General features: G+C 47.3%; 1 protein-coding gene across 1 annotated transcript; it reads right to left on the bottom strand.

Moving 5' to 3' along the window:
* Nucleotides 1-27,254, bottom strand: SLCO4A1 (solute carrier organic anion transporter family member 4A1). Its single transcript, XM_014873781.2, has 12 exons — nucleotides 27,192-27,254; nucleotides 14,215-15,193; nucleotides 12,697-12,787; nucleotides 11,673-11,794; nucleotides 11,249-11,360; nucleotides 6,752-6,906; nucleotides 5,878-6,073; nucleotides 5,161-5,326; nucleotides 4,394-4,566; nucleotides 3,953-4,017; nucleotides 3,334-3,482; nucleotides 1-2,539 (listed from the first exon to the last, which is right to left on the bottom strand). The coding sequence occupies exons 2-12, from the start codon at nucleotides 15,038-15,040 to the stop codon at nucleotides 2,390-2,392; spliced, it is 2,205 nt and encodes a 734-aa protein (XP_014729267.2). The 5' UTR covers nucleotides 15,041-15,193; nucleotides 27,192-27,254; the 3' UTR covers nucleotides 1-2,389.

Below are 27,254 nucleotides of genomic sequence, written 5' to 3'. Positions count from 1 at the left end.
TACCTGGGAAAGAGTGGATATATTTCTATGCCTTTATAGCAATATAATACTTCACATCAGACTGGGAAACATACTTCCAAATATTTTAAGTTGCCTGTACACCTAAACAGCCTGTTTATGGAACAGGAATGTCATATTGCTGCTTACAAAAATCCTTGAATTACCAGTCCCACAGCAACATAATAAACGCCCAGAATCCCAGGAGCTTTTGTTTAGCTCTGGAAACAACACACTCGGATAAAGCTCATTTTAGAAACACTAAAATTGCATTGCAATATCCATATATATATATCCATATATATATATATATACATACACCTATATATATATATGTGTGTGTATATATATATATATAAAAACTTCTACCTTTTATAAATACATTATACATAAAATATGCTTCCAAAATACATTCATGCATTTCCCCATCTAAGATCCCTGCTTGTACCCAAGGTGTCTAAGCTGGGAAGGGCAAGGCCTGGAGACAGGCTAGTGTTTGCAGGTGGCTCCAAACCCAGGTGAAGGTGTTGGGGCAGTGTTGGGGTGAAATCTTGTATCAGTGGGTCTAATCCTGCCTCTCTAGAACAACAGGGCTCTCCTGCACACTGTGCCCCATCAAAGCTGCCCCAGCTGCCCACCCACAAGCAGCCAAAAGCCACTAACCATCTTGTCCTTAGCACTTCTAGTTTTTCCAGCAGCTCCTAGACATAGAAACAGAATCATAGAAAGGTTTGGGTTGGGAGGGACCTTAAAGATCATTTTGTTTCAATCCCCTGCTGTGGGCAGAGACATCTTCAGCTAAACCAGGTTGGTCAAAACCCCACCCAACCTGGCACTGAGCACTTCCAGGGATGGGGCAGGGGATGCACAGCCTGTCCCAGCACTCAACAGGGGATGGGAACAAGGGCTTTGGAAGCAGGGAGGTCACCATTTGGCTTTAGTGGATTTGTGGATCTGTGAATGGAAGAAGCTGCTTTTCTCCATTGACCTGAATATCGACCACACTCCCAGCACCACCATCCCTGTCTGCAACGGGAACACTCTGAGTCAGTCCTTTGTTAATGAAGGAGCCAAATGCCCATCCTGTGTCCATCTGTGAAAGCATAAATACACAAAATACACAAAAACATCTGCAAAGTAATTCTGAGTCGGAGCTGGCAGAAGGAAGCAGCAGTTCTGCAGCTCAGTGATGTTGGTGCCATCCCTTGTGAACGTGGTCCCACAATGCAGGACTCCAGGGCTGGCCACAGCCTCCCCTGGGGATGCACCTGGATCATGTGGCTGTGCAAACACTGGCACACCAAGCACCAACCTGGCCTGGTCTGCACTGACAGGGAAACCAGACTCACACATGCCCCAACTCCACTTCTGCCCCTCAGAAAGGTGCTGGTCGATATTGCGAGAGCACATTCAAAGGTCATTTTGGGAATGCTGCCCCACTCCTTGCAAGCAGACCAGTTACAAGCCAGCACCCCCCTTCCACAAGGCAGGCCCATCCCCAAGGCTACTGGTCTAGAGACAAAGTGAATCCACTCCAACCTTTCAGTTTACCCAAACCACTGTCTTTACAGAACAACTCAAGATATACATTGCATAGATCTGTATCTTACATCTTCCCACGCCCAGCAAACAGCAAGAAGTTCAAGTTTTGCACAGTACATTACAAAAGGCATCACTTTTAAACAACACAAATAAAAAAAATGAAGTGTCACCACGGTGTAAACCCTGCAATGAGTGAGGCAGTGAGTGCTTGGCAACTCTGCCCGTAGTGTACTGATGGATTTGCTAATCAAATCTCCTCTCCCAGTAGCAGGAACTCGCATGATGAGAGAAGCTGCTCCTGAGCAGAGTGATCTGTGTGTCATGGAAAGGAGGAGCACACTGCCAGGGCTGTCTGCTCTGCATGCAGCAGTTCAAGGGCCAGCTGACCCCTTGGCAGTGCAGACTGCAGGACAGCAGTGCTCCTCCCAGGCTTGCAAGTCCCAGCAGGAGTTTTGCTACAGTTGGCTTTACAATTGAGATATTCAATACATTTGGCCCAGATCCTCTGGTGGTTTAAAACCTCACATGCTCCATTGGAGTTACCTGTGATTACTTCCACAAGTGGAGAATGTGGTCCTGGCTTGTCACAGACACAGAATAAAGCTACAGTAGCCCTTTCTTTAAATAAAATTAAATAACTGCACGTGGCACCAGCACACAACTTCAAATGTGCTTCTGCCGTTAAGAAAATAGCAAAGCACACCAGTGGTTACTTAAATTATTTATCTTCAACTAAAAAAAGAATAAAAATTTAAAATATTACTGCTGATTTAAAAACCCCTTGGGAGACTGCATAATGTCCTCTCATGGTATTTCTGAGGCTGAGAAAGTCACTTTCATGTGGACAGCACTATATATCCTCTTCAGCTGGCAGCGAAGGCTTGTGCTCCTGGAGGTCACTGGTGCCATTTTCGGATGCATCCGAGCTGCCCGGGGCTGACTCTGCAGGTGGGGGTTTGTAGAGTAAACAGGCCACTATGAAGAAGGTCGTCCCGAGCACCTGCAGCCATGGAGACACCCCATTACTGTCTGCTCTCCCCCAAAACCAGGGGCCCACCCCACCCCTGCAATGAGCTTTGCTCACCAGGCTTTGGGGAGGAGGAGGTGTTGGCTAGCCTGGGAAGCAGAGCAGCACACAAAGCCAGAGGGGGTTAAAAATCTGAATTTAGCCAGCCCCAGAGCAATGGAATTTGGAAAAGTTCAGCCCCACACGAACACCTGGAGCACAGTGCTGCATGAGCCAACACTGCCTCAGCCTTTTGCTGGAAGGCTTTTGAAAACCTCTTTATCAGAGCAGCTGCTAAACACTACTATCTAGGGCAAGTGCTTGTTTGGGAGCAGTTAAAATGATGGTTTTCTGCTAATAAATAAAGCCCACAGCTCTAAGCTCTCTTATTTTCTAGCAGTGACTGGGGAATGGTTATTTACAGTCTGCCCACAATGCCATCCCTCACTCTCACTAATACACTACACTTAGATATTTTACTCCATTTCTAGCAAAAATCACTTTGGTTGCTGTTGGAAGGAGGTATTTCATATGGTGCAATAGAAGCTGTAAGCCTAGAAAATAATGGGAATTTAACAGAATGATGGTGTCTGGAGCACCATTACCTGATGAGAAGCAAACAGGGCTTTTGCCTTCCCTGAGAAATTTCTTGTGTGAAAATTTAATTTCATCTCGGGGTGGGCCAGATCAGGGCAACCCAATTTGGTAAAATTCTTTCCCAGAGCAAAACATTGTGTCCTAAAGACCTGATTGCTTTATCAGGGAGTGGAGTTAAGCAGCAGCATCACCTTGTAGACCAGTCCAGCGACGAGGGTGTATCGGCTCATGGCTGAGTTCTGGTAAATGTAGCAGGAGCCCTGCTCGCCACACTGGTCCTGCCAGAGCAGGCAGGATTTATCAATCATGGATCCAAAAGCAATGGGGCCAGGGATGCCTCCTGTGGGCAAAGAGAGGGCACCTTCAGTTTGGGCAGCACCTACACACCAGCCCTTGCAGGAAAGCACCAGGCTCTGCTGGTATCATGATTAAGAGAACTCATCCTGCAGCATTGAGAGCCACCAGGTATCAAAAATATGCTGAATTTCAACATCTGAGAGTCAAAAGACACTCACAGGAGCTTCAACACGTCTGCTCTTTTTTCTTAAAATAAGGGCACATTGGCAGGACACTGAACCTCTGTCACCTGTGACATGTTACAGAGCCCTCTGTTCAGTTTGCAAATCACGTGCAAAGGGAATTAGGTTGTCCTGGATGACAGCAAATCAAAGAAGGCATCCTCCTTTCAGCAGTCTGTGTCCTACTCCCTTCTTTTCCAACCCAGTGTGTTTTAACATTGACTGACACCTTGTCACACTCCTCCCACAACCACCAGACAATTGTGGTGTGCAAATTCCCTCTGCTCCATACCTAGGGTTCGTACCACAATCCACTGGATCCCGAGTGCAAAGGACCTTTGTCTGTCGGAGACACACCTGGGTAAAAAAAGGGGTTTGTTTAAAAATGCTGCCAGGCTGCACCTCCCTGCCTCACAACTCCAGGTCCTTGAGTCCAGCACACCTGGGACACCTCCAGCCCAGCTGGGACCTCCATCCCCTCTGGAGATTTAGGGTCACCCTCCATCCCTGCTGTAAATGTGTGTATCCCATGTCAGAGGACAAAGCTTCCAATGCTGAAATTTCCTTGCCCAGTTAGACTGGGACAGGAACTAGTCCCAATGTCTCCAGGCTGCCACTAACTCAGTGGTTCCCATCACACCTTTCCCATGCTTGATCCAGCAGGATAAAGCAGAGACGAGGATATTGAGGCTTCTTGCAGTGCTGGCAGAGGATGAGGCCATCCTGTGCTTACCTCAGAGTGGCAGTCAGGGCAGGAATGCTGCTCAGGAAGGTGAAGAGGATGACCGCGAACATGAAGCACAGGAGCAAGGGCTTTTTATCACAGGAGGAGGTGCATTTCCCTGCCACTGCTTTGCCAGAGCCAGACAGGAGGGTTTTGCCAACACAGCTACACTCATGGTAGACCTGGGAAAGAAAGGCTGGTGGGGGCTCTGCTGAGGAGAGCGTGGTGACTGTCAAAGCTTTAAAAATAAGACATTCAGGGAGGGCAGAAAGCAGCTGGTTAGACTCCCAGAAGAAATTGGAAATCAAGCTGCATTTTTGACACACCTCTGTTTCCAAACAGGTCAATCAAGCAAGGGAAATTAACTCTGCCAGGCAGCTGAGTATCATCTCTACCCTTCCTAAGCCTTGCCTGACTCCATGAGCAACATGCTGGAAGGGTAAGGAGGTGCATCATGTTCATTCAAGACCCAAAATGAGCACTAGGACAGAAATCAGGTGCTTACCAAGCTCCCTGCCTGCCTGGGTGATTTTCCATGGATTTCAGCACAGTTTGACCCAGAATGAGGCAAAGATGATTGGATACAACGAGAGAAGCAACGCAGGGTGACCTCAGGGTACCTTCTGCCTTCATCTCACGTGGTACCTGAGAGCATCCACCCTGCCCTGGCTGATTTTACACTGATTTGCAGCAAAGCTCAAGCCTTTTGCAGAGCCAGCCAAATCACTCCAGAGATGTGCCACCACCCTGTTTATCCACAGTGCTTTCAGACCTACCTTCTTGCCATTCCTGGGATTTTCAGACACCCTTTTGCAGCCAGCGTGGCAGGGGGAGTAGTACATGATGTCATCTGTGCCACAGACAGGGCTGTAGGTCTCCTGCAAACAGCCACACTGGGCATTGCAGGCTCCTGTCAGGTTGAGGTGCCCACCTGGCAAAGCACTGAGGGAACACAGGAGCAGTCAGTGAGCAGCACTTTACAGGAGGACAAGGGGAGAGGAAAGGACAGTGGGAGCTGTGATGGATCCCCAGGGAGCATAAAGCCAGGCTAGGGAAGGCTTTCATCCCACCGAATTTTAACCATGCCCTGGAGCTGTCTCTCTCACAGCCACCAAGGGAGTTTAAGAGACCAGCTTTTAGGGTGACACTTCCATTCAGAGAGGAGATTCCCACTTTTGGTCCAGTTTATCCCACTGGATAGAGATGGGGGCTGATGTAAAGGCAGCTGAAGAGTGAAGTATCTCCCACTCTGATTGTGCTGCTGATCTTCCCTCCCTTCCTAACTAGGGAGTCTCTTCCAAAAACTCCATCTCACTGCAAAACTTGGGTTATCTATTTTCTGTGTCTCACCCTCGATATCTGCCTGTAGGACTGAGCAGACACCAACTTTCACATCCACACATGACTGCCACCAGCACTGTGTGTTTGAGTTATCCTTCTATTCTGACCAGAGCCCCTCAGGACAGACAGACAGACAGGGTGGTGGTTGTTACCTTCCATCGTACATCTGAGTTACTCCTGCCATGGGCATGTTAGGGCAGTGGATAAAAAACACAAATATGGCCAGCAGACTGAACACTGTGCAAAACAAGCACAACTTGATGATTCCTGAACAGCGCAGTTTGAATTTATTCACGAGGAATCCTCCCAGGAATGTGCCTCCCCCTCCAGCTGGCACGACCAGATAACCTGAAAAAGAAGAGGAAAAAACCCACAAGTGAGTTTAGAAATGTCAGCAAGGCGTTTGCATGTTTGAATATATTAATTGCAGTGTATTTTGCATATAAATGACCCCTTGTTTCCTGCGTGGCTTCTTGGTGGGAGTTCAGTGGATGTTGCTGTTGTGGGTGGTCCCCTCTACCAGCTCAGGTAATGTGGCAGGAGCCCGGTAAGGCAGCTTTTCCTACCCAGAGATCTTAAAACTGACTCCTTGAGGAACACATCATGAGTGCTGATGCTTGTTGGACACCATTCCTTGGTCTATGTAATGGCTCTTACATGAGGATTTTCCCAGTTTCTGGAAGCTGACAAAATATCCCCCCCAGCTCTGATACCCCTCCTCAGAGGAAATGTTTAGCCAGTGTTTCCTGGTGATGCATTAGGAGGAATTACAATTATTTGGCCTTCCTCTAGAGGGTAACAGATGGCTACAGAAGTGACACATTTCCTCCTGATGTCATTAGATGCAGCTCTGGAAATGCACTGGGTGTAGGTGTGCTGATAGGAAATGATCCTATCTAACAGCTGAAGAGGATAACCAGTCCAAAATTAAACAACAAAGCATCTGTCTCCATTCTAAACGAGCTAAAAGAGCTCTTCTATTTGTTGGCAAAATGGGAAAACATTGCAAAAATATGGTTTCCTTACCAAAAAAGGTGGCAGCTTCAGAGGCACTTAAACTAAACTGAGACTCCAGGAATTTGGGTCCAAACGTGGACATCCCAGCAATCAGGGTCGCTTCAGTTGCTCCTGCTAAGCAGAGGAAGATGAAGGTGGGGTTCTTCAGAAGTAGCAGCACTGACCTGGGAAGGACAAATATATTGGAGCTGAATCACTGATTTCAGGCACATTTTGATGTCAGGTCTTCTAAGTCAAAAGGATCACCTGTAAGATGAGGCAGCTTCCCATCATCCTGCAACCCTCTGAAAGGAAAAACACCAAAAGGGAGCTAATTGGGGTTTGAAAGAGCTTTTCTAGCCAGTGACACAAAGAGTGTATGAGTGTGATATAACTCACACTAAGGGCACCCACGACTTCTACATGGATGATTTCAGCAGTAATTTTCTACCATTAAGGGTCAGGCTGAGTACTTTCCCTTTTTAAATATTGAGAGGACATTACTCCTCACCAAATCTCCACCATTTCAAGGTTTTATTAGTGCCTGTTGTCAGATTATCTTGGGACTCCTGACTCAACCAGGAGCAAACTTGTGCTACATCCTCACATACACACGTTACTTGTGCACCAACACTCTCAGAACAATAACAACCTCTGATAATCATGGATGTTTTGTAACTCAGGGGAAATACCAAGCAAGCCTTTCTATATGGAGGAAACACCTCCAAGACACCTGAAAAACAGAAAGCAATCTTTCTGCCACAATCTAAGCCCAGTTTTACTTGAAGCTTAATGTATAAATTGAGTAACTCCATTTTACTTCGATCCACTGGGATTTAGGAGAAAGCTGAAGATATGCCTGAGAAATTTCCATGTGTCATTTATATGCAGATCCAGCAACAATTCCATCCCCGAGATGCAGAAAAGCCCTCGGGCACAGGGAATGGTCTCAATTATCTCTCACTACCTCGGATATTGGACTAAGAGGGCTGACATTGCTTTGCAGGGGATGTTTTGTAACGAGATTCAAATTCTGCCCCATGGCTTTCCCCTGGCCAAGCCCAGACCAGTGCCATGGGTTATCCCATTTCTGGGATGGGCACAAATCCTGTGAGGGAGATGCCACGGGATGTTCACTGAGCAGGAAGGCACAGTCACCACCTGCTCTGGTGGAAATGTGAGATCAGAGAAAACTGCCTTGGTACAAGGGAGAGACGTGCTGAAGCTCAGAGTCAGATTTATGCAACTTTACTCACATGAAGGGGAGAATTTCATTACATCGAAAGAACAAAGAAGCTGAAAGACAGAAATACCACACATTCCTGCACTTTGATTACAGGGGGCTTTACACTGCCTAGCTCTTGGGATTACTTAACTGTACTATTTTATTTTCCAGATCTTTTTGACTGTGCTTAATTTAGAAGCATAAAGCCCAATACTTTAGTGAGAAAATGCTTGTAGATCTTGTGGCTGAGGCAGAAAAAGCACAGTGTCTTCACCTTTTAACAGAGAAGAGCTGTTCCCTGGCACTAGTGTGACTTTGTGCCCTCTGCCCAAAAATTACAGGCTGGACTTGCAAGTAGGAAAATGCAAAGGAACTCCTTTCAGCACTAAGAATAAGGATTTACTCACTTGATTTAATCTGTCTGAAGACAGAAAATGTAATTGTGAGGAGCTATGGCACATAAAACCTTACCAAAGACAATACAAACCTTTCTATTACATCAGTAGGACTTTAAACATACCCAGAAATCACCTAACTGTTGAATAGCCTTGGCAGTGCTCAGTTCTTGCAGCCAAAGGGATTTCAGGAGGCCCAGCACTGCAGAGAGAAGAATCCTACCACCTAAAAAAGCTGACCCTCAAGGTTTTACTGATATGGGCACATACAGGAACTCTTTCTCACATAATGGTTCTCTGAGCAGGTTGGGACCACCTGCATGATCAGATCCTGCTCCTCTGAGAAACACTGGCATGCCCAGCACCTCCCAGACTGTACCAGAGTATAGACACAAGCTAATGAGTAACTAATAAATGGATATTTATACAGTTTTACAGCATGTGAATGGGAGTTTTTCCAGCACAAAATGACATCCGCTGTCACCAGCACCAAGGGAACAGAGTGCATCCCACAGGAACATAAACCAACCTCCCTTTGCCACGTGGGGAGGCTGCAGAAAAGCCATGATATGAAACAAAGTCCCACCCTGCACCTAATCCAGGAGTGCTCAGTGAAATATTGACCACAGCTCCTTGTGCTGAAGATCAGGGCTTGCCAGGCCAGGGAGTGCTCCCCACAAACTGCACCCTGCAGCTTGCAGGGACAAAGCCTCCTCTTGGTACAGCTCTACATGCCCTCCCCTTGAGTCCCTCTGCTCTGACAGGAGGGCTTACTCCATGACAGCAATCATATGGAAGCAGAGAAAGGAAAATGCTGTTTTATCAGGGCTTTTCAACCCAAGAGTTAAGACAGAAGTGTCTCCAGGGCAGAGGATTAGGCTGCATGGGCTGCATTCCTGTAAGCTCCTGCTCTCAGGCAGCACTGTGAATGCAGCAATTCATTAACCTCACTCAGAAAGGACCTGATGGCATGGAACAGTGTTTTATTTCATCGTGTTTCTGCTTATCTTTGTGAGACTGTTACTGTCTGTACTGTGAGAAAATGTGTGGCACACGATCCCTGACTAACACAAAAGGAACAGTGAGTGTCCCCTGGCCTCACCCTCCAGCCTGGTCCACGTGTCCCCAAGAGCTGCCTGCACAGATGGGATCTCCTCTTTAATGCAAGGCTCCAGAGCAGAAAGCCTTGAAGGCACTTCCCTTTTATTAATCAAAACCAGGGACCACAAAAGTCTGTTGGGTTCCTGCTTTCAAACCACACTGAGGTCTGAACTGGTCTGAACTGTCTGATACAAGTTTCCACTTTTGCATAGTTGTTATTTAGGAAAGAGGTGTGAAAGATGCTCCTGGAGGAGGATTGTCTCTGTTCCTGCCGTCAAGACAGCAGAAACAGTGGGAACTTTGTTCCAGACAAGCAAGAAAAGCATCAACCAACGAATTTCATCCCTCTCTGCTGCCCCGTTTGTGCTGGTTTTAGTCACAGCCTTATCGTTATTTAAATGCAGGTTTTGAATTCAATTTCCGTGAGGAGAACAAGCCATGACCTCGGAAAATGGCACCCAGTCAAGAATGCCATTTAATAACAACATTGAAATCTGTTCAATGTAATATTCTTCATAAAACTGTCTTAGCCCCTGGTAAACTTCCTATGAAGTCTCCAAGAATTTCAGATGGGTGTGAGTTGTTGTGTTGACACAACACAGCTCGACTGGTGCTGCAAATTCCTGTTCTGAGCACCTGCTTCCATCCTCCTCTGCCAGCACAACAAAGACCACAACTAAAGCTCAGAGGTGATTGTTGGCAGCAGCCTGGGGTTTGGCAACATCCCCAGAGATGTTGGAGGGAGCAGCCATCACACATAGATAAAACCTCCTCCCTAAAAATGGTCCTGGGAGAAATAATAACTGAAAAAAAAAAAAAAAAAAAAAAAAAAAAAAAGAAGATCTCCTTATTGACTGCAAGCTCCAAAAGGAATCAATACCCAGCTATCTCTGCACCATCCAGGGCCTCCATGCCAGCTAACCCAAAGCAATAAATAAAGCAGCACCTCTCTCCCTGCCCCCCACTTCAATACTCAACACCAAAAAAAAGAAAAAAAAATGCAAAAATCCTTAACAAAAATCTGTGGTCAAAAGATCACGTTTTATTTTGGCCCCTGCTTTGTTCCCATTATAGAGCTGAGCAGCAGCTCAGGATTAAGCAAGTTGCTGTGTCATTGCCTTGCTGAAGAGATAAGAAATAGTATCACATAAAAGGTGGCTGGAAGATGTGAAGGCAAAAGAAAAAAAAGGAAACAAAGAATAAAAGAGAAAGGGAACTGAAAGTTACAGTGTGATATATCTTGTTTGGAATGGAGCTGTGAGAATCACAGGGCCTGTTTCATCTCGTTTCTCATTAAAAATGACAAAACAGGGAACTAATACAAGTTAAAATAGAGGAAAGGAATAAAACCCTGAGGGGCTGGGGAGGAGGAGCTGTTGGAAACACGCAATTGGGCCAGGTGAGGCCAGGCTGAAATAATGCTGCTGGGGAGGGGGAGGGAGCTGGCAATGCCTGGGCATCTCCCATCACCTAAAGCTTGGCATCAAGGCACTCTCAGGGAAACTCAGTGTATGGCACAGGACTGCAGGTGGACACAAGCTTCTGAAAACCCACATGGAACCTGCCACTTGTCCCCTGCTCCCCCATGAGATCCCCAGCACCAGTTCTAGTTCAGCCTCTCTGCCAAGAGCTCCCAGATCTTGACAGGACCAGGCACTTGGACACCTCCTCTGCAAGGAAGTGCCATTGCTCGAAGATGGGCAAAACCTTTGAGCTGGCAGGGCTGAAAGGAAGCTCAGCTGGGGCTCATGGCTCTCTCCCCTCTGTGGAGGGCTCCCTAACTTCTGCACGGGGTGGTTTTCTCACCGAGGCAGGTCTTTCACTGTTTTCCCAAAGTCCGGATCCGATGCTTTTAGGTGGCTGCCATCCTTTAGCTGATGAGCCTCTGACACCCTCATAACGATGTAGCGCTGGGATCCTGGAAAGGAGAGGCAAAGGGAACGAGGAGGGTGTCAGACATGGGATGTGGATGCTACTGAAGCCATGGATTTGCAGGGGGAAAACACAACCCGACATCCTCCCTCCACTGACAGCTGCAAGGGAGAAGCAGTAACAGAGACAGATGGAAACCCAAAGGGGCGAAATCCATTTAGGAATGACAATGTAAACACAGGAAGCTCTTGCTTTGCTCCCACACCCCCAGCTACACACGTGCACAAGGATGGAAGCCCCAGGGCCAGCGGGAGCACGGCACAGTCCCAGCCCCAGCTCCTGATGGAGGAGCCCGTACCTGGGAGGCGCTGGGGGTAGCCCAGGATGGGGATGGAGATGAGCAGGGAGGCAGCTCCAGCCCCCAGGAATCCAATCCACCACGCCCCAACCCACAGCGTGTTCTCGGGGGTGATGTCGATCCTGCAAGAAGCGAAGCCAGAGGGACACAAAGGAGAGAGGCTGGTTGGGGACAGAGAGGGGCAGCTCTGTGTGTCTCTCCCTGAGGCTGGCAGGGGCCAGGGGGGTGACAGTGAAGGAAACGGAGTGATCTGATGGGTTCGACATGTCCACCATCCCTCCTGCCCCAGCGCAGCACTGCCTCCCCAGAGCACACCATGAGCCCAGGAAATCACACCCATTTCATTCTCATTTCATCTCAGGTTTGCACATTCACCTCGCTCCTTTTCATCTGTGCTCTGAGGGTTGCCAAGATCTTTGTTCCACCCCAAAAACACCCTTTGCAAGAAAACTGGTGGAAATAACCCATTTCTTTCCCCGGAAACCCATTTTCCCTCTTTAATCCATCCATCTGGTCTAATAAATGGTGTCCCTGCCTATGGGAACTATGGAACTATGGAAGTAGATGATCATTAAGGTCCCTTCCAACCCAAACCATTCTGTGATTCTATGACCTACCAAAGAGCTGTAAGGAAACAAGAAAAAATTACAAATATTACAAAGCAAAGAGGGACTAAGAATCCTGGTGGGATGACTGGGGGGTGAGCAGCACTGCTGGGAGCACTGCCTCATCAGGGAACTCATTCAAAAAATTCACCTGCTGCTCACAGCCTCATTAGCACAGGCAGTGCAGCATGAGGAAGGATTTAAGCTGACAGGTTTGTCAGCAATTTCCCTCCAGCAGCAGCACTAATGCAAACCACCCTTCCAGCCTCCCTGCCTGCAGATACACCACCCAACACCCCAGGCACACTTCCACCCAGCCACCAGCTCATTGCTCCAGATCATTGCTATCATTTTTTTCTACCCCAAAGGAAACACAGAGCAGAAAGGGAAAGGAACAAGATTTTTTTTTAACGACTTACTCTCTGCCAATTTCAGTATAAATATTTAGAAACATTCCTCCTACCAGATAACCCGCTGCAGGCCCAAGGATTGCAGCAGTGTAGAAAACAGCTGAAAGGGAAAACAAGTCGTGTTAGACAACCAGCAGTGTGTCAGCCAGGGATCCCCAGCCTAATTCCCTCCTGGATGCAGGATGCTCAGCCTCTGGCTGCCTCATACCCTTCCCCTTAAACCACCAAGACACAAACCCAGATTGTTCCAACAGGTTTTTTTTCTCATGCTTCTGTTCCAGGGAAGCTTTTGCATCCAACCTGGGAAGTTTTATAGTACGGGGCAGGTAAAATTTGTTCAGAAATAACCATACTTAGCAGGGATGCAGCTGATCCCACTGCCACAGCAACGAGCAGTAGGGTTCTCTCCCCACTGACATCATGAAATGTCTACACTAAATACAGCAGCACTGGCACTTATTTCAGTTTGCTGTTTAAACCATGACACATGGAAAGATCACCAACTTGCTGATGATCTCCTTGTGATCTCCTTCCCACACTTCACAGCCTTCTGATACAGCATGGGCAGACTGATACATTTTGAAATTGCTAAAAGATCACTCTTTTGGCACTTTCACCACCAGGACTGTGTTTGGCAGCTGCTGAGTGACCAGTGATACAAAGGAGTGAGCTGAGCCTCTTCTCTTGGCTGTGCTTTGCACCAGCAGTAGGTGAGCAGCCCAGAGACCATCCCTGCTGTGCTGAGGCCTGAAGGGATGACAGTCTAAAGATTTAGGTTAGATATAAATGATGGTGATAAAACACTGGCACAGGCTGCTCAAATAGGCAGTGGATGTTCCATCCCTTGAAACATTCAAGGTCAGGTTGGATGGGGCTCTGAGCTACCTGATCGAGTTGAAGGTGTCCCTTCTCATTGGACTAGATGACCTTTAAAGGTCCTTTTGCTCCCAAATCATGCTGTGGTTCTATGCCCCCTTGCACGGGTGTGGGTATGGCCTCATGGCTGTCTGCCACTGATGCTAATGCCACATGGGCTGGCCCCATGCCAGGAGCAGGAGGCACTCCCCACCTACAAGGCACGACCTGTGAGAGGAAAAACACCCAACCGAGATTACAGTTTTCCTTCTGGTAAATAATCAAAACTTCCCCAACAGCTGCCACGTCCTTGATTTCCACCTCGCCCCTCAACAGGAACAAAAGGCTGAGCAGTGTGGGGAGAGGTGCTCCCAGTGTGGGCTGGCCAAGGCAGAGTGAGCATCACCTCTCCCTCCCATCACCCTGCTTTCAAAGGCTGGAGCTGCCCCTTCAGCCCTGTCGACAGGGAAAGCCTAATTGGAAAGAAGAGGCTGAAATCAGCGACTACGCCCTGGTACGTTATTGTGGGCGTCGCATGACTTTACTACTGATAAGCCCTGCTTTTAGTGCTTGGGAAGACACTGAAAATTAATTATGTGACATTAGCCTTTTGAAACGTAGTGTGCCTTTTGTACATCACGCCTGCCTCTGCAGCGCCACAGCCCCACTCACCAATGTACACAGGGGAGTAGCTGGTCTTGACGTTTTCATCCAGGTAGGTGACGCCGAGCGTGTAGAGCGGCGTGGCTCCCACACCGTGCAGGAACTGCCCCAGCATGAAGACAAACCTGTACCCAGAGAGGCTGGAGGCAGCCTGCGAGCAGGGCAGGCTCTGGTTGCCACCACAGACGCCCACCTGGGCCGCCGAGCGCGCCTCGTATTGGCCCGTGGTGAAGTGGGGCAGGGCGAAGAGCAGGGAGCCCAAGCCCATGAGCAGCACGCCCCAGCCCAGCCAGCGGGGCTTGTGGCCATTGCCGCCGAAGTAACTGACGAAGGTGAGGCAGACGCAGGCCGCGATGTCGTAGGAGCTGGCGATCAGCCCGCTCTGGTAGCTGCGCAGGTCGAAGCGGCGCTCGATGGAGGTGATGACGGTGTTGATGAAGCCGTTCACGGTCATGCCCTGCAGGAAGGAGGCCACGCAGAGGAAGAACAAGACCCCTTTGGATGTGTTGCAGAGCTGCAAGCAGCCGGGGGTGAAGCCTCCCCAGCCGCAGGCCAGGTCCTCCCCTTCAGCAGACACGTATTTAATCCCTTCTTCGAACGGCGTCTCCTCCTCGGCACGGGTGGGCGTGCAGAGGGGCCGGGCACAGGAGTCAGAGGGGCTGGGAGCCCCCGAGGATGTGATGCCATTGCTCAGGGGCGTGCCGCAGCCATCGCTGGCACTCATTGCTCCGAAAGGCCGGCAGGCCTCGCCGGCACGAGGGGACGCGCAGGAGAAGTCGAGGGGCTGAGTGAAGCAAAAGCCATTTTCTCTGGTGGAGTTCTGGGGCATTGCCATGAACGGGAATGCAGAGTCCAGGGGCAGACTGAGGTGGGATGGTGGCCAGGGTGGCTTTGTGGGGCAGCGAGGACCAGCCTGTCCAGGAGATGGAATTTTCAGCACTTACTTCAGCAGGGAGACGGTGAAAGTCTGAGCCAAGACCATTCTGATCTGTGCAAAGAGAATTTTTATATGCCTTTATGTAAAAACATGCTCAAACCCCTGAAGTATTTTTTTTTTCTTTAATAAGTATAAGCATTTCACTGTGCAGTTCACCTGGTCATGTGCCTTCCACCATGGGATGTGTTGGTACCTCAGGTGTCAGGGCATCACTAACATTACAGAAAAGAACAAAACATTCAAGAGCCTTAAAAGAAAAGTACCTCTAAGGCAGTGTCCCCACTGACTGAAGCCCCTTATCCCTCCTCTGATAAAGACCTGGTGAAACCCCCACAACCTCCATCCCCCTTCTTCCCCCTGCAGAGAACAGCCCACACAGCTACAAGTTTCCCACTGCTAGAAGTCCTTTGGTCTCTCTTTCACACTCTGCCAATAACAGTTTATAATTATCCTGAAAAGTTTCCACAGTCAGATTGATTTTATTCCAAGCCCTCAGATCTGTTTACAACTATTCAGTAAAATCCTTTCTATAACTAATTAGACTACATGCCATTTCAGAGCAGGCTGGAGGGCAGAGGCAGCTGACTCTAACCTGATTACTGATGCAGACTGCCTTCTTTCACCCCATTCCTGTGCATTGCAGCACCTGACCGTGCCAGCAACCAAGAGTATTTTTCCTTAAATGCCTTGGCTGAACTATAAATGATGAAAATAATAAGGTTCTCCCTTTAATGCTGGTTTTAAATATGTAACAAATGCTAGGCAAGAACTGTATTATTAGACAGCATCCTCAAAGCATCCTTTATTTCTCAATAATTTTGCCAATATCTGTTGGAGAGGTTCCCACAAAAATTTTCCCACTGACATGACAGTCTCATCAGCATGGAAGAGGGAAAAAGGGCATTTTTTTCACTGATAAAATTAACTATGTTCAGATGGCTGTAACCTGGGAATATTGCAGTCTTTGGTGAAGACTTTAATACTTATCTGTGTGGTCTTGTACAAACATGATTGACATTTGCTAAATAGATGTGCTTCTCTGCACCAGCAGGTTTTTTAGGCAGAAGGTGATGGTCAGAGCAGCACCAAGATGATGCTCCCACCCCAGAAGGGCAGAGGACAGCCCGTGTGTGCTACCAAATCTTAAACATTCGTGTCAGTAATGCTACAGCACGTCTGGTCCTTAAAATGGGTTAAACAAATGAGGTCCAAATTTGCAAATAATTTTATCTTAATTACCCTCTCTGGGGAGCAGAGTGCATGGACTATTTCCTACTTCAGGGTCCAGATTCCAGCAGAGATTTGCTGTCAGTGCAGGACAGGTGAGCCTGGTGGGCAGGAGGGCACTGCTTTGCAGCTCCGAGCTGGACTCCTCCAGGTAACTCCTACCTTAGCTGGCTGAGTACAGCCAGGTACCTTTGATGTGTAAAATGTACATGCAAAAACTGACTGCAGGGGTTGAAATTTTGCTGCAGAGACAAGACTGTTGTAATGTGCTGGCACAAAAAAATTATGCCTTGGTGCAAGGATCTATTTTTTCCACTTTTTCTTTGCCTCTCCAGTGTTCTTATGACTCTTACAGCTCTAAATCTGTTTCTCATCTTTGGATGCAATATTGGAAGCAATAAATAAGCCTGCTTTAGCACTCTGTTAAAGTCAGGAGTGATTATTAGGCGCTGAATCAGGCTCTTAGGGGCGGACTGGTTCATACTCATGTAAATCAAACGCCTCCTTGCACAGCAGCCAGGACTGCAGCTGCACCCTCCTCCTATCAAACTTGTATCAGACTCATGTCTGATGTTACACTCGACTGCACTTGTAAAGAAGGTTTCTTGGCCGGGGATTGATTTTGCTCTCACTGATTTCAGCAGACAGGAAAAGCACATCTCTGTTATTACCTGATATGCAAGCAGGAGTCGTGAGCTCCCAAACTGGCCCAGCTCCACCCCGGAGGAAACTCCTTTAAACACTGGGCTCTCTCCTTTGATACCTCATGAATTTATATTGATATTTTGCTATTTCATGAGTCAGGAAAGAGATTACAGCTCTTCATCAAAGGTTTTTTTTTTCCTTGGTGGCAGCAGTCTGGGCCACCAGACCCAGGTGACCACATCATCCCCCTTCAACTCCTGCCACTGCTAGTGTGAGTTAACAGCAAACAGGGTGAAACACTTCCAAGGAAGCAGCCAGCCTTTCCTCCAGGCAGCAGATGTTTCCCCCCACCCAGACGCCTTCTCAGCCCCAACACCCCCTCCTGTACACATCCCAGAGGACCTGGGCTAATGACTCGTGCCCAGGTGCCATGGGCAGGGAGCCCACACCTGCTCTGTGCTGTCCCCCGAGCTGTTGGCATCTCTTGAAGTATTTATAAACTGGCTTTGACACGTTCACTGTGGGTATCAGCCTCCACAGGAGCCATATGCCACTTTAGAGGACAAAATATAATCTTCAGGGGAAAAAACCCAAGCAACTTCATGCACTTCCTAATCATTCATATTCTTCCGAGCCATCCATTTATTGCCTCCCATTCATCTCAGTTTTTAATGACTCAGCGGGTGATTTCTTGCTTACACTGAATCAGTACCAATGCTATTATCTCTCTGCCATAGATTTACTCATTTTGCTGCAAGATTTCTACTTTTTTTCCCCACTGTACAGCTGGTTCCAGAGTGCCAACATTATCGAGTCAACACAGCAAAAGTAGCAAGGCAATGAAAGCATATGATTTGTATTTCCTGATGAAATTTGTAAAGACTTCCCCCCCCATAATATTTAGCATTAAATCAATAGTAAAACTTACAAGCTTTTCATCAGGTGATCATTTAAAAAGTCACAGGACCAATTAAAAACATTCTGTATTTCTGCCAAGGACTGCAATGAGATTAATGTTGCAAATTAACTCATAACTGACATGCAAAATAATCCCATTTGCTGAAACATGCCCAATAATAGTTAATCTTCCCTTTCACATTATGGTTTTTTGACTTTTATATGGTATTATTGTGGCAAATAACATCTATACATAACTTCTGCATTCCAGAGCTGAGCACAGTTTATGAGCAGATTTAGCATTTTTTGCAATTCTATTGCATACATGGAGATATTTTCTAATGAACAGGGGTGAGGTATTAAAAATGGAAGTGTACTGCAAGCAGGAGAGGAGTAGCCCCAGGCAATGCTTGGTGGCTGTGATGGATTTCCTTTATTTTCCTCTGGGTCTCCTCTATTTATATTTTCCTCAATGTGTGAGTGAGCCTGGACTTACTGAGCAAGTACTTAGAGCCTGGGAAAGTCCACATCCAAGTACCAAGCTCATATTACTGCAGCAAGGGATAAATCCATCCGGGTTTGTCCATTTAACTTCACTTGGTAGCACACACTGAGTTTTCCTTGGAGAGTTTGGCTTCAGAGGATTAGCAGCACTCCTTCTGTCATGGCTGATAAACACCATATGGGTCAAGTGTAATCCACAGGCTGCTTTAGGAGTGGGGAAGCCTCCCAGAAGTGAGATAAATCCACCTCCCAGTCCTGTGAACAAAGCTTGTCCTTAGGGCACTGGTTCAGTGCAAGGGAGAGAAAAGCAAGAATGGGATGAGTGAGTTGTTCTGATTAACACTGATCTGCTCTCCTGGCAGCTGAGGAACTTCAGCCAGCTCACACCAAGTGTAAACCTTACATTTTTAGCCCACTTTTAAAAAGCATCCCTTTGGATCAGCAGTATAGAGGATGCTGCTATTGTGGGCTTGCCCCCAGGACCAGACTGGAGCCTTTGGTAGGCAATTCCTGTGGGAACAGCATGGTCCTGCACACATGGAAAAGTCTGAGGAATGAGAAACACACCCAGAGAGCAGCCAGCTGAATGTTGTGTACAGAATGCTGTGCTCACCATCAGTGCTGCAGGGACAGACAGAGGATGAGGGAGGAAGCTCCTAGGAATGGGGGGCAATAGGAATATCCTGACCCACCTCTCATGTCAGAGACCTGCTTTTACATGATTAGCCCCAATGGAGTCTGAAGAATGGAAGAGAGCAGCAGAAACTGCCTTTGAATTATCACATGAGCAAGGACATATTTATAATTACATAAATTCCAAACAGTAGAGCTTAGCACTCAGAAACCCTTTGTATGTTTTCCAAGTGCTTTCCATTCACCGGGAAATTATTGCAATAATATGCAGGAAATCAGGAAGGTGGCTTGGATAATTTTCAATTAGCTGCTTGAAAATGCTTTGAAGATAAATCTAGCCAGATTTTCTGAGTGTATTTACTTGTTCCAGCTTATCTGTGCAAATACAATTAGCTGCAGCTGCCTCAGACCATCTTTAAAAACTTGCAGTGCCAACGTATGGAGCAGATTTAACCTGGACACTGCTTTTTGCCATAGCACAGATTAACCAAACAAAAGGGTCTTTTATGCTATAATTCCTAACTCCCCCTCCCTAATGCCAATCTTGCTTTAATGTTTTTTTCCTACCCACACATTTGGCCAATGCTGGGAAGGTTTCCACACTGGCACAGCGCTGTGCTCTCCATCTCTGTCACTGCCCATGGAGCTGGGTGTTTCCAGACACATCACCAGCATTTTCCCAACCCCTAGCTCTGTAAGGTGTTATTTTCCATCATTTGGATTGTTACAATCCATTAAAGGATGTTCTATATTCAGCACCCTCTTACTGCATGAGCTGCTGGTCAGCTCTTCCCAAGGATTGCCAGTTAGTTCCTACAGCTGTCCCTTCTTTGTTTCCGAGAAGATGCAGACCCAGGCAAATCCTTTATGATGTAAGAAATTAAACAAAATGAGCAAAACCCAAATAAAGAATGTGAGACGTGATTCTCTGGTGCTTCTAAAGATAGAAGAACTAAAATGCAAAAAAATGCAACATCCTGTGTTACACAACTGAAGGATGCTGTGTTCAGAATAGATGTATTTGAATAATGTTGACATCTACCATGGTTTACAGGCAATTAACACTTTTTCATCTTTATGGTTTGATCAATATGAAGGTATAAACAAAAAGGAAAACCAGATCGAATGTTATCATGAAACTACCTAGAACTTCACTTTATTTCTGAGACACAATTCCCTTCCAACTTCTCTTCTCTGCACGATGGGGAAAATCTGGGGAAAATCACACACCACAAAGTCATTGTGCTCTACCAGCCAAGGACAGACTTTAGCTTGAGCTTTCTAAGAAAAGTTCTCCAGCTCAGCCTCGTGTTGGAGGGCTGGATGACAACTCATTCATGTCCAACCAGACAACACAGAGCTCAGTGGAGCACATTAGAAGAGCTAAAATCATCCCAGAAAAAGAAACTTGCTGTTCATCAGCATCCCCTGCAGCACTCAGCACTGCAGTGAGCACAGGACAACATGAGATGGGCAATGGAAATACAGAGCCAGGTGAGAGCATGAGAGACACACACCAAGAATTCAGCTGAGGGAAGGGTATTTCTCCACAAACCCACTCATTTTTTCTCCATCAGCAAGTAACAGCTTCCCCAAGCAGCCCTGGGAGCACGGGCTCACCGGTGCACACCACTTAGCCTGGATCTTGTTTAACATCCAGCGATGCTCCCTAATCCTCTTAGGTATTAGTCTTGAGATTCCTGCCAAGCAGGGGAGCAGCAGAGCCTCCCAGACAGCACTTAAATGAACTCACTGCTTGAAATGTGCAATACTTCAAAATGCAGTAGAACTCCAGCTGTTCTGCTTTGGTTAACCTCAGATTAGCACCTTGGAGGTCACTGCGGCGTGCAAAATGCAAAGTTAAATCACCTCCATTTCTGTGTCTCAGGTGACTCCCTAGGAAGCCATTCTGCACTAGGACTGCAATTTTTTGTCCATAATGACTTATTTAAAGCTAAGTACCTACTCTGAATTAGACATTCCTTTTGTGCCCCTGTTGCCAACTGCAAGGAGATCATCACATTCAGGTTACCCACAGCCTTCAAGGCACAGAATCACAGAATGGTTTGGGTGTGAAGTGACCTCAGAGACTTCAGCTCCTGCCCATGAGTAGGGACACTTTCCACTATTCCAGGCTGCTCCAAGCCTCGTCCAACATGGCCTTGGACACTTCCAGGGATGGGGCAGCCACAGCTTCCCTGGGTGACCTGTACCAGGGCCTCACCATCCTCACAGGGAAGAATTCCTTCCAAATATCTAACCTAAAACTACTTTCTTTCAGTTTGGAGCTATTCCCACTGGTCTTATCACTCCACGCCCCTGTAAAAATCCCTTGTCCAGCTTCCTTTAGGCACTGGAAGGGACTCTAAAGTCTCCTCAGAGCCATATTTTCTCCCAGCTGTCAGAGCCTGTACTCCCAGCAGAAGTGCTCCACCCTCAGTCTTCTCCCCTGTCTCCACAAGGAATGTTTTATGTTGTTAAATCACCCATTATTGCAGATATGATCTGGAGAAGGAATAGGTACATAATCATATTTCTGTTGGATTAGCTGAGGATATTACTCTGAGTTTATTCTGGCCTCACGTTGGCTACAACAGAAACAATATTTGATCTAGCACAAAGCCAGATGGTGCAAAATTAACCCATTCAGCACAAATCTGATGTGGCACAGGGAATTTGGTCCAGCACTGGCACAGGCTCACATGGCTGTAAGACTTCTGACATGGCATCTGCAGCCTCTAAGTTTCCTGACAGCAAGTACTCTTCATCCACCCCCTAAAGATGAGCTAAGCAGGCATCATTCTTCATTTTATTTCATACTTTTAGATAAACAGAATGTCAGCTTGCAGATAATTTGCATTTGCTCATGCAACATCCTAGATGTTGACAGGCTGTGGTATATTGGGGGATTTCTCTGAAGAGGGCAGATCCCTATTTGTGTCATCAAGAGGAAATGATTAACACTTTCAAATGGATGACTCCTCTTCATTCTCTGACTCAAAATCCCAGACCAATACCATAACTAAAAATTAGAGCAACTATGAGGTGAAGGAAGACCAGGAACTCAGGCCCAAAGAGGAACAGGGGCAGAGCACAGGATCAGCACAGTGGCAGAAGAAGCCAACCTGGCATGGTACTTCCCCTAGAAACCTCAGAAACCTCAGATTTATTCCAATGTCAACTCCTTGTACTGCAAGTTCTAACAGAGGGTGCAGCAACACCTCATGCAGAAAGCACTGAAAATCTCAAGCATGGCCACAAAACACAAGGAGTTGTAAATGGGCAGGTGCATCCTGGCCGTGCTGTCTGTGGCTGGCTTCTCCCATGGCTGGACACCTCTAAATAAATGAATTAAAATCCTCCCTGATCAGAGGAGTGAGACTCCACTGATGCCTTTGAAAAGTGGAAAAATGCTAAGCCATATCCTTCAGCATTAAGAGGCCTCTCTGAGAACCCCAGCTCAGTATGAAACAGCAATTCCACACACACACACATCAATATCCACACTAAGAGACAGAGGTGTCCAGAGGTGAGTGCACACTCCCTGCAAGCACCACAGGCTCTGCAGGCTGGCACATCCTTCATCTGACACTGCTCAGCCAGGTCAGCAACTCATTCCAACTGCCAGGGAGAAAACTGGTGCCAAATTGGTGTTTCTTCCTGAGATAAAGGAATAAACAGGGATGTGATTCTCACTGTCAGCCCCAAGCACCTGCTGGATTTGGAGGGGTTTGCTGTCCATGAGCAGTGGGGAGACACACTCTGCCTTGTGCCCTCGCCTTTCTCATGCACCAGGGATCACAGCCTTGGACAGCAGCTGCTGGAGGATGGATTTACTTGGAAATCTGGAAACTGCCTGGATCTGGAATCAAGGGATTCCCACTTCCACACAGCAGTGTAGTGTGGTTTCCATTTCTGGCTCAGGAACTTTTCTGCTTTCCTTGGTGAGCACCTGCTCACGTCCCACAGTCCCCACACCAGGAGAAATGGACACAGCAGAATAACCTTGTCTTGGCCATTGGCTCAAGGGGGTCACTGAGGACTGAGTTTGACCCGTGTTCCTTAAGAAATAATGGTCCTGATGGTCCATTGCTGCTCAGCCAGGGTGGTGTTTGTTCAGGCATGCAAGCAGGGCTCTCAAGATCGCTCAAAGAAAGCAAAAGGGAATTGAAGGGAACAAAAATTGGCTGGTTCATGGCAGTAAGCAATCTCTTTTTATTGTCTCTCGAAAAAAGGCAGCATTTCAAAATTTAAATTATTTAAAAACAAGAATATTTGGGACAGGTAATCAGTGTATGACAGCCTGGTTACCTACTTTTCACTCCTTTTAATTCAGTTTCTCTGAATTAAACTCTTTTCAAGGTTTACTGCCAAATAAGAGGAGAATATGCAAACCTAAAGGGACCCCAGTTTGCTCAGGGTTATATGGGGACTCTAGAAAAGGCTGATTCTGCTACAACTAAGACTCACATCTGGCTCAAAAATCTAAATCCTCAGCAACTGAATTCACTCCAGCAATCCAAGGAGGGCATAAAGTAGCTCTGAAAGCACTTTGAGGAAATCCTTTTTTTCTGGGAATTCTTATGCTAACATAAAGCTCCACAGCATCTGCCCTGGGCAAACCCTTCCAGCCCAGGCAAGGCAGAGCAGCCTTGTCACTGCTCTGACTGGCTGAGATTCTGTTTCCTACGGGGCTTTTAAAGCAAAAGAATATTGAATTAAAATTTCAAATCTGATTTATTTGGAATATGGCAAGCTAAAAAGATTGATGCAGTTTTTCAAGGAGAGGCTATGAGAGAAAAAAAAGAGCTCAAGTCCTTCAGATATTTTGGGGACTTTTTATTTCTGTGTCATGGGTTGCTACCATTTATCAAAACTCTAGAATCTAAATATATATTTTTTTATCTCTTAACCCCATCTAGAAAAATAAACTCCTATCACAGAGGATATCCAAAGGACTTGAACTGAAAAATATGACGCTATAAAAATGAAAAAAAGTACTTTTTCTTGGATTTTTTTCAGCCAGAATATTACAAAATCAAAGTATTTTTTAGGGAAATAAGTTGTTGATCTTGCTTTCTCCACATGAAAATGACTCCCTAACTCCTTCAAACCACCACAGTTAAACACAGCTTCTCAGCATTTCATTTTTTTTTCTTGAAGCAACCAAGCCAAGCTCTGAGAGTTCCAGTGACTGAAGATTATTGATGTCATACAGCAATATGCCATTAACAACAGCAATTAAATTCAGTTAGATGTCAGTGAAATAGCACAGGGGAAGAAAGGAGACTTCACTGCTCCAGGAATTTCAAAAGCTGCTGGAAAGGCTCAGCACTTTGCTGAAGGAGATGAACCAGAATAAACAGAGTATTTCCCAGTGCTAACATATGCCCACTGCTCGTTTACAATCTAGAGGTGGAATAACAGGATTTTTGTCAGCAGCAACACTGTAGAACCTGAAGAGAGATCTGAGGTTAGAACAACACTGCTCTGCTAATATTAAACACTTCACATGCATCTCTCTGTACTGGAGAGAGCTCTGACATAAAATGAAGTTAGTGCCCCTCTCTGAGTGCTTGTCTACAATCACTTATCCCATCTGCTGGAGTGGGATGGATGTTTTAGTCTGGGATTCATGGAGCAGACCAAGTCTCTGACCTCTCTGGAGCGTTTTGCCCGGACTGTGCGTGCAGAACTCTTTGTTCTCCAGCCCCGCCGCTCAGCGCCCGCGCTCGCACGCCACGAGGTCACTCAAGGCCAAGATGGAACAAAACTAATTCTGTGGTGGGGAGGTCTAGCAATAAATCAGTTTTGAAAAGGGAAAGGAGAGTGGCTGCAGGAGAGGAGATCCCAGAGCTAGAGGGCTGGGGTAGCTGGGGACAGGTGCAGGGAGAGCCACGCTGCCACCAGCCCTGGGGACAAAGCCCCTGATCCTGCCTGTGGCGTGCTCTGGGCTGATATAGCTCCCAAATTCTGCTTCTCTGCACAAGGATAAGCCCCTCACCAGACCAAGACAATGCAGTTTTTAACTGTGCTGGGGAAGCACAGCACCCTTCAGGGCAGCCAGAGAAACCCAGGCCGACGCATTTCAGAGCTGCTCACACTCAGCCTGTGTGTGGTTCATAACTCTTACATGGTGCCTTAACACAGCAGCCTCAACTCATTAAGCACAAAATCCAACGGGGGAACCTTTTCCCTGAAATCATACCCAGCATCTCACTAACCCACCAGCAAAAAGTTGCCAACTGTGTTCCATGGGTACAGAGTCTTGCAAAACTTTTCCACCATTCATCGTGATTATGCAAGATACAAATGTCCCAGGCTCTGAATAATCAACTTGCAGACAGCACCTCATGGAACCATGTGAGGAAGACAAAAAACCCAAATGGTAAAGCAGAATGTTTGGCATCCTGCATACGGGTTGCAAAGACAGGGTTCTGGGCATGGTACACACAATTAAAATACAGAAAAGCAAAACAAGTGCTCAGTGATGCTTTTTGGGGTGGACGGAGCAAAATGATCAGATTAAACAGATCCATGATTCCCTGCTACTGCAGGGTGTAAAGTTCCAAATGGGAAGGCAGGATCCTCCCCAGCATGCTCCGTGCTGCAAAGACATGCACAAAAAAAAAGATTAAAACTGCCTGGAGGAGTTTGCAGTCATGAGGCACCGAGCAGCTGGATGCTGATCTCCCTAAGCCGGTGGGCATTTCTTTTGTTCGTGGCTGATCCCATCTTCCCCCTCCGAATCTCTAATCTCTGTAAAGACTTGGAGCGAGTACTTGCTCAGGTAGTTCCTGGTTCCACCGGCCAAGAATATCCAACCCTCGCAGGAATCGCTGCTTCCCAGTCTCATCTCTCATCCCAGGGTCACAATTCATGTTTCTGCCACTGCCACCGAGCGGGTTTGCCCCATGGGCAGGAGAATTTAAGGGAATATCAGTGGAGTTGCCACTTCCCAGGGCTTCAGGTGGCACTTGCGACACCTGCCCACGCTCACCGCTCACCGCAGGGCTCGGATGGATCCTGGCGGGGCAGGTGGCTCTGATCTGTCCCCCCCAGCCCGCCCAGCGCACAGAGCTGCTGCTTCAGTTTCCGATCACCTCTGGCAGTTTGCAAGACAGACCTCTTTACATATAAATAGCTACATTTTTTTTCCTTTTCATTATTTGAGTAACCCGCTCCCCCCGCAGTTTCATCCCTTCCCACGTTCACAAGCGCTCTGACACACTTTTCTCCTTTGTGTTCGTTTCTGCCTCAAATGCTAGTTTAATGTGTATTTTTACAACCAAGTGGCACTACAGAAAGTAGGAGCAAAGAAAGAAAGAAAGAAAGAAAGAAAGAGGTGCCAGGCAGGGATAACTTTAAGTTCGTAGTGTGTTGCCTGGTAAAATCAAACAGCCAATAAAATGGTAATAAAATGTTAATGCAACAAAATCATGTGATTAAGGTCCACTTGTGCTTTTTAGCTTCGCAGAGCTGAAAAACATGGTTTTATTACAGCAACTTTTGATTTGTATCATCTGAACAAATGGGCCATAAAAGTAATACAGAGCAAGTGACTAAAGCTCTCCGATTCCACCCAGCATCCTGCCTGCTACTAACTTCAGTTCTGCTTCTGTGAAGCAGAAACTAATTTATCATTAACATTTTTATCAGTAACATTTTTTTCTTGCTGTAAGGATCCTGCCATGCCACTTTACTACCTTTCCCTCCCTCCTATCTTTTCTCAGCATCATTTAAATTTTTCTCAGCAAGACACGCTGCAAGGGAAACCCCAAACCGCAGTGATTCAGTTCGAACACAGTTTCAGGCAGCAACGCAGCCTTGCAGCATCCTCGCAGTCCATCGCAAAGCGGAAAACCTCAGCGCCTTGGGCCACTTCGCTGAGCGTCCCCCCGTGATGTCCACGGGCTGTTCCCAGCACGGACCCCGCGCTGTGGCCACCAAAACCCCGCAGAGCGGGGCTGAGCCCGCGGTGAGCTCCGCATCCCCCGCGCCCATCCATCCCCGCTCCGCGTGGGCACCGCCCGCCGGGTCCTGCCGAGCCTGGGGAGGCTCTCCCGGCCATTCCCCGCTCTCGCATCCCTCCCCGCATCCCCTGCCCGCTGCAGTGCCCGCTGCGGTGCCCGGTGCCCGGTACCTGCGGCCGCCGCTGCCCGCGCTCCGCCGCCTCCGCTCGGCGCTCCGGCGCGGAACGGGGCCG

This window comes from Sturnus vulgaris, chromosome 17 (assembly GCF_052056855.1).
Source record: "Sturnus vulgaris isolate bStuVul1 chromosome 17, bStuVul1.hap1, whole genome shotgun sequence".
Taxonomy (NCBI): domain Eukaryota; kingdom Metazoa; phylum Chordata; class Aves; order Passeriformes; family Sturnidae; genus Sturnus; species Sturnus vulgaris.
This window is presented reverse-complemented; position numbering and strand designations above follow the sequence as displayed.

Bases quoted from the DNA above. Each gene is read 5' to 3' on its own strand.
- SLCO4A1 (XM_014873781.2), bottom strand. From the start codon at position 15,040: ATGGCAATGCCCCAGAACTCCACCAGAGAAAATGGCTTTTGCTTCACT. The intron at 11,795-12,696 runs GTAAGTCGTTAA...CGCTTCTTGCAG, and splicing joins TATACTGAAATTGGCAGAGA to GATCGACATCACCCCCGAGA. The intron at 6,907-11,248 runs GTGAGAAAACCA...TGTCCTTCCCAG, and splicing joins ACAGTGAAAGACCTGCCTCG to GTCAGTGCTGCTACTTCTGA.